Source organism: Lathyrus oleraceus, chromosome 1, assembly GCF_024323335.1.
Source record: "Lathyrus oleraceus cultivar Zhongwan6 chromosome 1, CAAS_Psat_ZW6_1.0, whole genome shotgun sequence".
In the NCBI taxonomy this organism is placed as follows: Eukaryota; Viridiplantae; Streptophyta; class Magnoliopsida; order Fabales; family Fabaceae; genus Lathyrus; species Lathyrus oleraceus.
Window position 1 is genome coordinate 103322203 of NC_066579.1, and position 14694 is coordinate 103336896.

General features: G+C 34.7%; 2 protein-coding genes across 2 annotated transcripts; both read left to right on the top strand.

The window, feature by feature from the left end:
- Positions 1-268: 268 nt before the first annotated feature.
- On the top strand, positions 269-6814 carry LOC127119692 (uncharacterized). Its single transcript, XM_051049995.1, has 13 exons — positions 269-713; positions 826-893; positions 1308-1361; positions 1466-1549; positions 1659-1744; positions 2599-2679; positions 3663-3784; positions 4485-4526; positions 4811-4887; positions 4966-5056; positions 5144-5225; positions 5939-6011; positions 6239-6814. The coding sequence occupies exons 1-13, from the start codon at positions 477-479 to the stop codon at positions 6405-6407; spliced, it is 1266 nt and encodes a 421-aa protein (XP_050905952.1). The 5' UTR covers positions 269-476; the 3' UTR covers positions 6408-6814.
- A 339-nt stretch (positions 6815-7153) lies between these two features.
- Positions 7154-10642, top strand: LOC127119682 (protease Do-like 1, chloroplastic). The gene is made up of 8 exons (XM_051049983.1): positions 7154-7667; positions 8153-8275; positions 8769-8940; positions 9080-9117; positions 9352-9550; positions 9800-9952; positions 10049-10183; positions 10358-10642. Exons 1-8 carry the CDS (start codon positions 7255-7257, stop codon positions 10433-10435), a joined length of 1311 nt encoding a protein of 436 aa, XP_050905940.1. The 5' UTR covers positions 7154-7254; the 3' UTR covers positions 10436-10642.
- Positions 10643-14694: the final 4052 nt, after the last annotated feature.

The window sequence follows — 14694 nt, forward strand, 5'->3', positions numbered from 1 at the left end:
ATGTCTTTTTTAAGGAGTTCCGGTACTAGGGTGGAAAGTATAATTTTAGGAAGTCTCGATTGAATGGTTAAAAATGAAATGGTAAATTGGTTAAAAATAATTAAGGATAAAATTGATATTTTTAAAAAATTGTAGGGGTATTAGTATAGTGTAGGGGTATGAAGTTAAATTTTCAATCTATCTGAATGGGTATGGAGTAAAGTTTTCAAAGTTGGAAGTCTCACGTTGAAGAAAAGCCCAGCCCAAACATTTAAAAGCAGTAGAAGGATATTTCCGTAATTGCGCATCCAAGTTGGAACCTTCGTGAAGCGTGCGAAAATGGCGCCACCACCACCGATTCATATCGAAAACGTCGAATTCCCTTCATCTTCACCTCACAAACTTCACTTCATCTTCATCTCCATCTCAATTTCCATTTCCATTTTCATTTGAATTTCTCAAAATATCGAAACTCGAAAAATCCAAAATCGACAACAATGTGGAAGTGGTTTCAGAAAGAGGAAGTACCACCGCCGGTGGTTCTAGTTCCACCGCTTTTCGATTTCCCTCCCCTCGCCGCACGTGACAGAATGCTCGAATCATCTTACGACGTCGTTTTCGGGAAGCTCGCATTGAGGTGTCTCTTCAACGATTACTTTCAGCAACCGAAGCATTTCATCACTAGAATCATGCTTAAACCAATCGACGATCCTCACGTCGATCTCATCGCTACAGTATCCCCATTCGTTCCTATTTTATTATTGAATCTGATATCACAAAATTAAATTAATAATTTTCGAATAATAAAGTGTATTTTTTGAATTAATTATTTTAAATTTTGTTTAGGTTTCAGGTCCTCTTGATCAAAAGCCTGAAGAAAACATCAATGGAAATGCTTCGTTTCGCTGGCAAAGGTGTTCTATACTCTTCTTTTGTTTAGTTTTTTTTTTGTTGTTGTTGTAATATTTCATTTTCATCCTCGAAGTTGAATCCATGCTTTATTATATTAGTCACTGCACAAAAGAAATATGACATGTAGTAAGTTTTTATTTTTATTCTTATATGTAGACGAAGTTGTAATAATCACTAGAAACTCACACACACAGGTTATCTTTAAAAGTATATCCAAGAAATAATACTATAAGTATTTATGTCATGAGATATGTCTAATTAAGCTCTTCCAACCGCTTCCCTGTTCCTGTTTATCTAATGTGGGGATTAATATGATAATGATAGATACCAATGTTGAGGATGAAAACAAGAGTTTATGCTTCTTGTTTAGTGAATGTTGAGATTTTATTTTAACTTGGTGGATATCTAATGTGCAGTGACGTAAATGATCCTCATACATTCGTGGACCTTTATGTATCAACATCTGATCCGTAAGAAGCTCTGACTTGAATATATCATGATAATGCTGTTGATATTTGCTTGCATCAGTTTGAATTGAAGTGGTGTGAATGTTGTGTGTGGTTTGTTTGTTTAGGGTTTTGCGGATGAGGTCGTGTGCTTACTATCCCAGATATGGATTTGGGGCCTTCGGAGTGTTCCCTTTGCTATTGAAGAAAAGGTGTGTTTTGTTTGATGATGGTGGAAGAAGCGTGTATTAAGTTCTTGTAGTTTTGCACTTCATCACAAATAGCAACATACAATGTTGACAAAGTTCGCCAATTATACAGAGAAACGTCCCAAGATTATGGCCTGATGGGATTGCGATATGGTTCGGGAAATCTATCATGTGGAGTCACACTTATGCCTTTTGCCAGTAAGTTATCTGGTTTATGCTACTGACTGGCTGTATTGAGCAGATTTAGGATGCAATCGATAAGCATTGAGAAAAGCTCTTATATATTTTACTTTTTCTAGATCCCCCCAAAGCCACACTTTCTTAATTCCCAGAATAGCACTGAAACTGCCTATTTTAGATATGAGATTTTCATTTTCTTTATAAAAAAACTTGTGTAATTATTATAACATTTTAAAACATATTATTCACTAAAAGTGTTTTTTTTTCCTTTGAAAACACAGAGAATCTGGTCCTTATTTACACATGATATTTCACACAAGCTATCCTTTTGGTTCATGGTTACTTAAGTGTTTACTTATTTATTGTTTGAGATATTAGGCGTTACAGCCAATGGCGGATCCAGGCCCTTGGCTCAGAGGTGCAAAAAACAAACTCAGGGTCTCTTGGACTAGTAGTGTAAAAAAAATAATTCAGGGGTCCAAAATACAAAATATAGGGGTATATGTGCATTTTTAAAAATTTCTGAGGGTTCAATTGAATGCCCTCAAAAGGGCTAGATCCTGCCCCTGGTTACAGCAACACTGAATAGGCATTAATGATAAGTCTCAAATTCTCAATACAAGTTTGGAGTATTACCTTGAGTTCTACATTAAATATCTTTTATTAAAATTGTAAGTAATTTTTCCTGAAAGAATAGAAGATTTGGAGTATTACTTTGTGCTTTGTCTCTACGTGTTTAAAGTTTGAGATTATAACTGTTCTTACTAAGATTGCTAAACTTTTCATTGCATTGATGGATTTTTTGATTTATTGATTTATGATCCACATGCAAAACAATGCTTATAAACTTTTTTATTTGTTATACTTTGCAGTGAAAGACGAAGTACCAAAAAGTGCATGGTTGGTGAGCAAGATAGGAAGGGTAACAGCCGGGGTGCAGTTTGAGCCACACCGTAAGAACTATGCAGATTTTGCTCCTTCACAAATATTTCAACATCTTCAAATTTTTTATTTTTTTTATTTTTTTATTTTTATTTTTTTTACATCAGTGCTGGGCTTTTTAAATTATTTTTTGTGGTTTGGTTTTCAACATGGTGCACATGTTTAACTTATCCTTACTGGTTGTATATTGCACCTTTTGATAGATTGAGATAGAAAAGTTTTATACTTCATTAACCATAAAATGGACACTAATGCATCAATGGTTTTTAGTCTCACTTGCTAAGTGTGTGCCCATGCGTCTTCATGTGTGTATTCTAAAAATTGCACATGTGTTTTGGGTCTTCGTGTGTGTATTCTAAAACTAGCACATGTGTTTAGGGATACAATTTGTTAGGCCCACTGATATTAACAGACGCATTAGTATTAGGGGAGAGATACAGCCAGTATTGGTTGTAGGAGAGAAGGAAAAGAACAATAGAATACACTATAGGGGGTGAGGTGGGGATAACCACACAAAAGTATGCAGAAATTAACAATTGGTTTGGGACTGAATAGAGAAGTGGGTTCTTTCTCAGAATTGGCTTTTATCTTTTATAGTTCTGTAATTGATCATCATCTTACAAGGAGCACAACTCTATTCCGTTGCCCATTTTTCCTTCTAAGCAGTTTATTTTAGTCTAGGCAATCAACAGAGGCTATGTCTTCTGGTTGTAAGTTTAGTTTTTGATTTCTGTTTGGTCCTATTACATTTTACAAATCAATTTTATGACACTTAAAGATAGAGTAATGAACTGAAAAAAAGCAATCCGAGGAAAGGGGACTGAAGAACTTGAACTAATGCATCATTGTTTTCAAGTAGTTTCAGGATTTGGACTTAAAGGATGAGCCAAAACAGTCACACAAACAAACATATATTAGTACGACTAACTCAAGGTTCACTTGTATATATTATAAAACAATCATGTGCATAATACCTCGCGGTGCTGTTTTTTAGATGCAAATGCAAAACTTTCAAATTTGATGAACTGGAGTTGTGCCCTGGGTTACAGCGTGGGATCTGGCAGCCCTTTGAGCCCGTCTTTCAATTTCAGTCTTGAGCTTGTCAAAAGCTCTCAGGTAAATCTTCATAATCAAATTGATTAATATTTTACATTTATTCTTTGGAAAAATGTTGGTGGGTAATATTTCCAAAATGTTGGTGGGTAATATTTCCAAAATGTTTTTCTCTTAAATAGAAAGTATTGTAATTTGTGAAACATAGGTTATATTAAAAAAATTCATTTCACCAACCATCACAACTTATTCAAGATTAAATAGTGAATCTGTTAAGAGTCTCACATTGGATAATATATGGTCTGTACATATGTTTATAAATGGGGACAGTCCTCACTCTCCCAATCGGTTTTGTAGGGTTGAGTTAAGCCCAACCACATTTCTTAACATGGTATCAGAGTCTGGTTTAAGATCCGGTGGGTCATCTATTATGGTTTCCGCTATCGGGCCACCCACCATTTATTTCCACGCTCCAGTTGTATAGTCCTGAACGTGAGGGTGTGTGTTAAGAGTCCCACATCGGATAATATATGGTCTGAACATGTGTTTATAAATTGGGGCAATCCTCACTCTACCAACCGGTTTTGTAGGGTTGAGTTAGGCCCAACCACATTTCTTAACCGTATCGATCTTCTATATGATATAATGCAATTTAAACTACTAGCTAATTAACTACACATTTGTATTTTTCTTCCCTGATATGGTGTGGAATTCTGTTAATATTTTAAGGATTTTACTGAATTGAATTCTAAACAATCTGCAGTTTGTTGCCTCATTTTATCAGCATATGGTTGTTCAAAGACGGGTATGTTTCCTTGGTGGCCCTTGCTCTGTCTTTTCTCATATTTTAAGTTATCCTTTGTCTTTCGATTATCTTTTTCACAAACACTGATGTTTGAACATATTTGATTTTAGTTGTATCTTAAATTTAATTTTTTTGACAGTTAGATAGAGTTTCATCCAGGATTACTTTATGCTTACCCTTATTAAATCTTTTTTTGGTTTGAGTTCTAGTAAACTCTTTGATTTGTTGTTGAATCAGAATATCAATATATAATACTTTAAAACTCAAACATTTGAATTGAACAGGTGAAGAACCCCCTCGAAGAGAATTCTGTTGTTGGAATTACAAACTACATTGACTTTGGGTTTGAGTTACAAACAAGGTACTCTTTTGGCTTTAAAGATATTCAAACTTCTGTGCAGTTGTACCAATGTGGTAAATCTAATTTTCTGGGTTGAAGTGTTGATGATGCGATAGCAGCAAACAGTATCTCAGAATCCACTTTTCAAATAGGTGCGTCCTGGCAAGCCAATAAGAACTTCTTGCTGAAGGTAAAAAATTAATGTAATGTTAGGCAGGTTTCGTCATAGATTGATTATATAGGATTTACTCAAGATGAACATTTATCATATTTTCAGGCAAAAGTTGGACCTAAAAGCTCAACAATGGCTGTTGCATTCAAGTCATGGTGGAAACCTTCTTTCACATTCAACATTTCAGGTGTCTCTAGATGGATTTTTCTATTCAATCTTGCTGTGTTTTTTGGGTCTTAAACCCTCTTGTTCATAGGGAAAAGGGACTCCGGTAATCTGGAGTTCAGCCAAAATGTAAGTGAGGTCTAGCCAAGAATTGTTCAAGCCAATGACTGAGCTCGGGTTTCCTTTTTTTCTTAAGTGGGATTTTTCACATCCTTTTGCACCTGTGCTTGTATGGGGAGGTGCTAGGGAGAAGGCTTCCTTGTTTCCCGGTGTTTGTGAAGTTTAAATTATTCCTTTATGTCAAACTGTTATACCTATATTCTTTGTGGAATATATGTTTTCCCCCTTGAGTATTTCTGTTTTCTAAGGAATGCTCATTCTGTTTTATGTTGGGCACTACTAACTTACTAAGTAAGTTCTCCCAACCAAAGATTAAGTATTTGGTGCTATGCAGAGCGTGTTTTGGGATGGGGTATGTTGTTTTCTTCGTGAGTATCACCCATGTAATATCATTTTCTAGGTTTATGATGTGTTCCACTGCTACCTCATTCATCAAGTTCGATGATATAAGATCTAATATCTATGATATTAAATTGTTCTCAACTTCTCATCCTGTGAAAATTTCAAAAGTTAAATATGATAATTTGAGACATTTCTTCCAAAATTGTGATTCTATAGAGTCATCTTCGTTCTGGATGTTTGACCTCCTGAGAATGCCCTTTTTTTTCTTTCCAGCCACCAGAGATCGTGCAGACGGTCAACTGCAATATGGATTTGGCCTCCAAAGTGAAAGTCTCAGAGAAGCCAGGTTCATTTCTTTGGAAGCACTTCTTTGTTTTGATTCAATAGATTCTCTGCTAATATATCATGACTCATACACACCCGTGTTGCTGCATTAGCAAAACAGAGAATTGCTATCAATTTTATTTTACTTTTTGCTAAGATCTACATGTTAATTAATGAGATATTTGTAAAATTTGTGCTCTGTACTCTATTGGTGAATTTACGTGTTTATTTACTCTTACTTGTTTGCAGTTATCAAAGAGCTGATCCCAATTTCGTAATGCTCACGCCAAGCAAAGAACACCTAGCCGAGGGCATTGTTTGGCAAACAGGAAAACGACCTATGCTCCAATCTGACATAGACGCTGGACATTTCGATGGCTTACCCAGAGAATTGAGACCTCTTGACAAAATTTTGTAACTTATAGCTTTGTATTTATTATGATGATAGATGAAAATGTTTTCAGAAGAATGTATGCAGTGTTTAGTTGCACGTTGGTGCAATGATACGCACATCTGCAGCAATACCAAGACAAAATTGCCGTAATTTCTAGAAGCTGCAAGAGGGAGCTTTTAAATTAACGTGAAAATTTGCCGTGGTTTTGAGGTGTAGTCTAGTATCTCTAGTTTACAGCATTTGGTCTGTAATTTTTGCTATATATTTTATCTATGGGAATTTAATTTTTAGATTCATTTAATAATCTATGTATTTGGTCGGTTTATAGACCAAATATATTGATTTTATTGTAATATTAATGATTCTATTGTTGTAGATCAATTTAATTTTTAGATTCATTTAATAATTTATGTATTTGGTTGATTTATAAATTAGATACATTAATTTTAGTGTAGTATTAATGATTCTATTGTCGAAGATTAGTAATTTTTGCTATTATATTAATAAACTATACTTTTCATTAATATCATAATTTAAAAAAAATCTAAACTCACCTAGCTACTTTGTTAAACAAAAATATACCGGCTCAAATTTAATCTTATAAATATAAATACGAATGATGATTAAGTTTTACAGTCATGGTATAAGAATATCTAATTTGTTTTGAAAAGTTAGCACATTTAATATTTTTAATTATGATATAATTTGAACCGTTTGATCAAAGATGAGTGGTTGAAATCGCTTACAACCTAGAACTTCTCAAACCTGCCAAAAAGGCCATCCAGGTCCGCAAACAGTTAGAACATGTCACGTTGAAAACGTAATCCAACATTCCAAGAACCACAAACAACGTTACTCCACTAAAAAAACAATGGCCATTGCTTCTTCTTCCTCTTCCCTCATTTCCACATTCTTCTTCCATTCTTCCTCATTTTCTCGCTCTATAATCACCAAATCCAAATCCCTCCATTTCCATTCACCATCCCATTCTATTTCTCACCCTACCCTTTTCCTCCTACACCCTCCTCCTCCTCAAACCCCATTAACCAAAACACAACCACTTTCACTTCCAAACCTCTGTATACCTAAAACCTGTTTAGATTCTCTTTTCATTTTCTGTACTTCAATTGCACTCTCTTTCACTCTCTTCATTTCAAATCCTGATTCAGCTTCTGCTTTTGTTGTAACCACACCAAGGAAGTTGCAGACCGATGAACTAGCTACTGTTCGTCTCTTTCAAGAGAATACTCCTTCTGTTGTTTATATAACTAATCTTGCTGTCAAGTAAGTCTGTTTTTTTTTCCTTCTGATTAAAAAAAGATTGAATTTTGTGATGTCCCTTTTGATTTTCTTCATGTGGGTAATTGTGTTTAGGTGGTGTTTGATTCTTTTGATAGAAAATATTGAACTTTTAGGTGAGCCTTTTGTTTTTGTTAACGTATTTTTGGATTCAAAATTGATTTAGTACAGTTGATTTTGATTATAGGTTGCATGCTTAGTTTCACCTTTGGAAGACATAAAATTGATTTTGCGGATTGCCTTTAGAATTGATTATACTTGAAGCTAGAATTTTTAGTTTTTGCTTTTAAACTTGAAATCGTATTGCATTAAAAACTTACTTTTAACTAAAATAAGTTTTACAAAATCTATCCAATCAAAAACAAATTTTTACCAAAATTTGGACAAACAATTTCAGCTTGAATCAATTTACAAAATCAATTTTTTTCCATCCGAATTGAACTCATATTTAATGTGGTGTTTGTGTTTAGGCAGGATGCGTTTACTCTGGACGTGTTGGAGGTTCCTCAAGGATCAGGGTCGGGTTTCGTTTGGGATAAGGATGGTCATATAGTCACCAATTATCATGTTATCAGGGGTGCTTCTGATCTCAGGTTGGTAGGTTTTTGCTTCTTTTGAATCAATTTCCTTGTTGGTTTTCTCAAAATTATACCTGTGATGTATTTGGGTAAACAACTTAATTAATTAAGCTCTTATTGAATAAAGGTGTGTTTGGGTAAACAACATAATTTAACACTTGTAGCATAAGTTCTTATCATACAAGTCTTTTTCATTAAAGCTAGAAATGTTTTCATGTGTTATTTTGGAGAGCTTATTGTAATTGGTTTTTATAAGCTAACTTGAAAAACTTGTCGAAATAAGCTAAACACAACTTATAGAAATGTCGTAGAATATTTCTATAAGCTCTTTCAAACAATTGCAAATACACAGCTTAGGTCATAAGATAAACTCAAATAAGCTGTTAATAAGCTATTACAAACTCACTGTCTCTGTGTGAATTGAGAATTCCTGTTCAATGGCACCGGGTTAGATTTCTACTAAAAAAATAAAAGTACTACTGTTCAAAGAGACGCTAGTTATGTGCAGGGTCACTCTTGCAGACCAATCAACTTATGATGCAAAAGTTGTTGGTTTTGACCAAGACAAGGACGTTGCCGTGCTTCGCGTTGATGCGCCTAAAGAGAAGCTAAGACCTATACCTGTTGGGGTCTCTGCGGACTTGCTCGTTGGTCAGAAAGTGTATGCTATTGGGAACCCGGTAAGATTTTCACATAGATTGGTGCATATTGTATTGTAAATGTGTATTCTTCTATGAGTTTTCCGATTTATAGAGATGATGGAAATCCCGGTTGAAAACTTGTCAACTGTTTTTATAAGTTATCATGTGATTCTTGCAGTTTGGACTTGACCACACTCTTACAACTGGAGTCATCAGGTATGAAAATTGTAAACTATTTTTATGCAACACTGTATTGCGCAACATCTTATCTTTTGTCTTTGTAACTTCAAACCATTTTATATGGTAAACAATTTTTCTTCTTTCAAATGGCACGTCACAAACATAGGCTTTTCGAGTATTCTGATACTGGATAGCTTGAAAGTTTCTGATCATTTCTACATGCGTTCTGTGTCGATTAAATTTTATTGATATACTTGTTTCTTAAAACAGTGGACTTCGGCGAGAAATTAGTTCGGCTGCAACTGGTCGTCCTATTCAAGATGTTATACAGACCGACGCAGCAATTAATCCTGGTAACAGTGGAGGGCCACTCCTTGATAGTTCTGGAAGCCTCATTGGGATTAATACAGCTATATACTCCCCTTCTGGTGCATCCTCCGGTGTTGGATTTTCTATTCCTGTCGATACTGTGAGCCCCGACTCTTGCCTCTCTATAAACATGTTATAAAAACCCAAACCGGACGGTGCAATCGGTTGAACCGTGAACCAGCACTGTCTATGGTTTGGTTATTTGAGTTACTTGAACTCGGTGTCATCCGGTTTGAGATCGCTGGTTCGATGTCCGGTTCGGTTTTTAAAGAGATAACTATTAGTAGAAAAATGCCGTCTTTTTCTTATTCTCTTAAATATAGTTTATGTGCTTATTTTATATATTTAGGTAAATGGCATTGTTGATCAATTGGTGAAGTTTGGGAAGGTTACTAGACCTATATTAGGGATCAAGTTTGCTCCTGACCAATCTGTGGAGCAATTGGGAGTAAGTGGAGTGCTTGTCTTGGATGCTCCTGCCACTGGTCCAGCTGGAAAAGCAGTAAGCTTATTTCTTATATAAGCTCAACTTTTCGCATTTTTTAAGAACTTAATTTTCAAGGGTGATGAATTTGGTTAAACTTCTATTTTGTTGTAGGGCTTACAATCGACAAAGCGTGATGCCTACGGGAGACTCATTTTAGGAGACATCATAACATCTGTGAATGGTAAGAAGGTTACTAATGGAAGCGACTTGTACAGAATTCTTGATCAATGTGAAGTTGGCGAGAAGGTATGTATCCTAAGCAAAGTTATACGAACCCGAGATAAAGTTAGTTAACCGTTGGTTAAAAATTAGTTAGATATTTTAAATCAATGAAAATAGGAAACAAGTGAAAATAGAAACAAATCTAAATTGAAGCTGATTTGTTATGATAGTCTAATACTTGGTGATGTTGAAATTCAGGTGATTGTGGAGGTTTTGCGAGGTGACCACAAAGAAAAGATCCCGGTCGTTCTCGAGCCAAAGGCCGACGAATCATGATGTGCAACTCATTCTACATCATTCATGTATATATACACATTTTATTTGGCAGGGAATGCAGCTGTTTTATGTGCATTCTTAGGTTGTTTCCCAATTGTGTACATACTGTACTACCTCTCCAAGATAAGTTGAGATTGAACAAAAGAAAAGCACCAGAAGAAACATTATATGCTTATTATTGTTGTGAAGAATAGATTCATTCGCTTACATGGATTTTTCTCAAATATACAATTCTTATATCTACAACATCAATAGCTTTCAAACCACAAAGTAAAAATCTTGAAGAGTAGGAAAATATTTACTGATGGTTTCTGGGCTAGAATATATATGTTCTACAAATTAAGGTCTCGTGCTATGACTTTAAGGATGTGCAACACAATAGGAAAATTTATTGAAGAGAATAGAGAAAAGGGACACTATTTGGGGGAATTTCGTAGGGGCTAAAGGGTCTATTAACCTAAGGAAACCCTTCTACAATGTTAAACTACCAACAAAAAGGTTTCATGTCTTCTTCAAGTATGAAAGACTTTTGAGTTTTTGTTATATGTATGGGCAGATTAATCACCAAATGAAGATTTGTGAAGAGGTTAAAGGTAATAAAGAAGGGGATTTTTTTAACGCACCCTATGAGTTATTTACACACTACGCAAAAATATTAAAATGCTTCTAGATTTAGGAGATACATCTTCGAACGTACTAAATTCTGATTGAACTTTAAAATATTTCGGAGATACATCTCCGTTTATTTTACGGAGTTACATCCCTGTAACGTATAAAAACATAATGTCATGTTTTGTTTATGTGTATTCAGATGAAGATTTATAAGCATTATGTATCATGTTATGTGACGAGATTTAAACCATACAATCGATATATAAAAAATGACGTTCATAAATTCAGATGGTAAAAAAATGTCATATATAAATAAAAGACCAATAAATATCAAAGAAATTGAGAACAACGACAATGTAACATGATGTCATAATAAAATACAATTCATAATATTACTACTATATACTAATGCATTACTGTGTATGTCAGATTACATCTCCTCGGGCTCTCCGACCATCAATCCCCCCCGCCATCCAGCGCCGTCTCCGATACATCAATGCCCCTCGTGCCTCCATCATGGTGGCTTATAGGACATGCCCCTGATCAGTCCCATCAGAGATACCTTTATCTGCCTGCCTAGGCAATCTCCACAATACGATAACATCTAGGCAAGACATCCTCAACATGATCCAACTGTGCCTTCTCCTCATATAGTATCTCCTGATGAGTTGGTCTCGGTGGATCTCCTAGTGCAGCCTGCACCATATACATATGTGACATCCTGAAGAACCACCTGATGTACCCGTCCACGTAGATCCAGTTGCTCGGGGCTATGATACTCCGTGCCTCCTCCGGTACCATATGATTCTAATAATCATCAAACATGTCATCTATTTGTCTATGTGTCAAACTAGGAGGAACAAATACAACAGGGTGTCTGAGAATGGACTGAGTGTAGCCGAATTGCCGCATGACGCGCTTGTGAAGTCAAACTTCTCCAATTATTTGTTTTGATGAAGACAATTTAGAAGCAAATACTCATAATAAAAGAATGGAAAAAGCATCACGATCAAAGCTAAAGCGTCAAGTGTTCAACATCTTTCACTTTATGAAGACTAGCTTTGAGACTTTATGATTGATTAATTTTGATGAGGTACAAGCAAGCAATTTCACCATGCTAATATTTAAGTGCTCAAGAAAAATTATGTTAATCATTTACATATGCATGCATTCACTTTAAAGCACTTTGAAACTCGGTTGAACTCATTTTTTAAGGTATTTTTTAGTTTCAAAGCAGGTGTAACCGGTTACACCATTTATGGTAACCAGTTACACATTCGTGAACTTGAGTTCTTTGGTGTGCAATAACAGGTGTAACCGGTTACACCATTTCTGATAACCAGTTACACACGCGAAATTTTGAATTTTTTTACACCGCTTAAAGTGTAACCACCAGAGAGGGCGTAGTTTCACTCAAAATTCGACTCTAACAAAATTATTTTTTCATCCCTCAAGCATGATATCTTTTCATGAATTCATACTCATTCGAAAAGGTTTTAAGGTGCTATAAATACTCTACTTATCAGATTTTGAAAACTCACCTCTTTTATTGCAATTCAAACTCACTACTCTCTCATTTATCATACAAACTTCGGTTAAAATTTATTGGATACATTTTCATTGCATTTCTGAAAATTTCAACACTATAATCCTTGAGCACTTGTATTACATATTTTGAGTTGCTTACTTGATAGAAAAGATCAATTCTATTAATTGATACATTGATATCCAATTTCAAACTCTTGTAAAAACTTAGATTGGTGTTTGGTTATCCTGCTGTACAAGATTGTTGAAAGCAAAAGAGTGAAAAAAGAAGACTGTTCTCTTGTTTCACTTTGTAAAGATTATAAGAGGGTTGTCCTTATTAATTGAGTTTAGGAACTTGTGTATAGTGGCTAGAATAGGCTTGTACAAAATTCTAAATAAATAGTAAAATCTCTTACTGCGTAAGGGGACTAGAGTACTCTTAGATTGTGAGGGAAACCATGATACATCACCGTGTTCTTTACATTTCTGCACTTTACCGCTTCTAAATCATTACCAAATCAGAAAGTTAAAAGCATAATTTTAATAAACCAAAAATTGATCAAAGTATCTAATTCACTCCCATATTAGGTGTAATCACTATTTACAATTGGCATCAGAGCAGGTTATAGATAACCTGTTCCTAGAGATCCAAAATGATTTTCGCAAGTGCAAATCCTGTTTTTAAAGATAGTGGTAGCAACAATAAACCTCCACTATTTTTCGATGAATACTTCGATTTTTGGAAAATTTGCATGAAGGCTCATTTGAAAGCGCAAGGAGAAGAAATATGGGATTCTGTGGAGAATGGTCAGTTTGTTCCTACAAGTGTTCTCAATGAGGTTAGGGAACCGAAGATTAAGAGTTCATGGGATGAAGATGATAAGAAAAAAGTCCTTTACAATAAGAAATAAATCAACATACTTCAAAGTACACTTAATATGGATGAATTCTTTCGTGTCTCTCAATGTACAATAACAAAGGAAAATATGATACCTTGGTAGAAAATCATGAAGGAACCGCTGAAGTAAAGAGGTCTAGATTGAACACTTTAAGTCAAGAATACGAGATGTTCAGAATGCAGCCCGAAGAATCTATCGTCGTGTTACAAAAGAGATTTGTACACTTGACAAATCACTTGATTGCTCTCGCTAAGACTTTTACTAACGATGATCTTAATCTTAAAGTGCTTAGGTCTTTAACTAGGGAATGCCAACCAAAAGTGACGGCAATATCGGAAAAGAAAAGTCTTTCTACCACGATTTCCACATCCTTGTTCGGAAAACATCAAGAGTATGAACTTGAACTTGGAAGACTTAAAAAGCATGAGAATCAAGAGAATAAATACAAAAACATTGCTTTGAAAGTTGACACAAAAGAAGAACAAGAAGATGATGATTCAGAAGAAGATGAGAACTTTATGCTCCTTGTAAAAAGACTTGGTAAGTTTTTTGGTAATAATGAAAAATCAATGAATTATCCAAAAAGAAAGAAATGTTTCAGGAAAAATGATGCTTCCACTTCAACACCAATTGCCACTTTCTATGAATGTGGAAATCAAGAACACATAAAGACTGATTGTCCAAAACTCACCAAGAAGAGCGACTTCAAAAGCAGAAAAGAGAGAAAATCTAAAAGAGCCCACATTGCATGGGAAGATAATGAAATAAGTTCATCATCCGACTCGAAAAGTAACGAATGTGAAAATCTTGCTTTGATGGCTTCACACCTTTTCGATGATGAAGCTGAAGAGGTTAATAATGATTTTCCATTTATCATAATGATGCACAAGGTGCAATAGATGAACTTATCAATGAACGCAAAATTCTGTATAAAACGGTGTCTAATCAAAAGAAACAAATTTGATTCGTGAAGAAAATATTGACACAATGGAAAAAGATTTTGAAATTGAAAAAAAAACTTTGTTAAAGAACAGAAACAAAATTTTGTATGCAAATAGTGTGAATCACTTTCTTTCCAAATTATCCAATTGAAAGAGTTCTTGAAAGATATGAGAAATGACAAATTGGATTGGATGGTGTCCTTAGTCAACAAAGATATTCAAATGATAAAAGTGGACTTGGTTATTCTAAATTTAATAAACCAAGTTCTAATAAAATCGT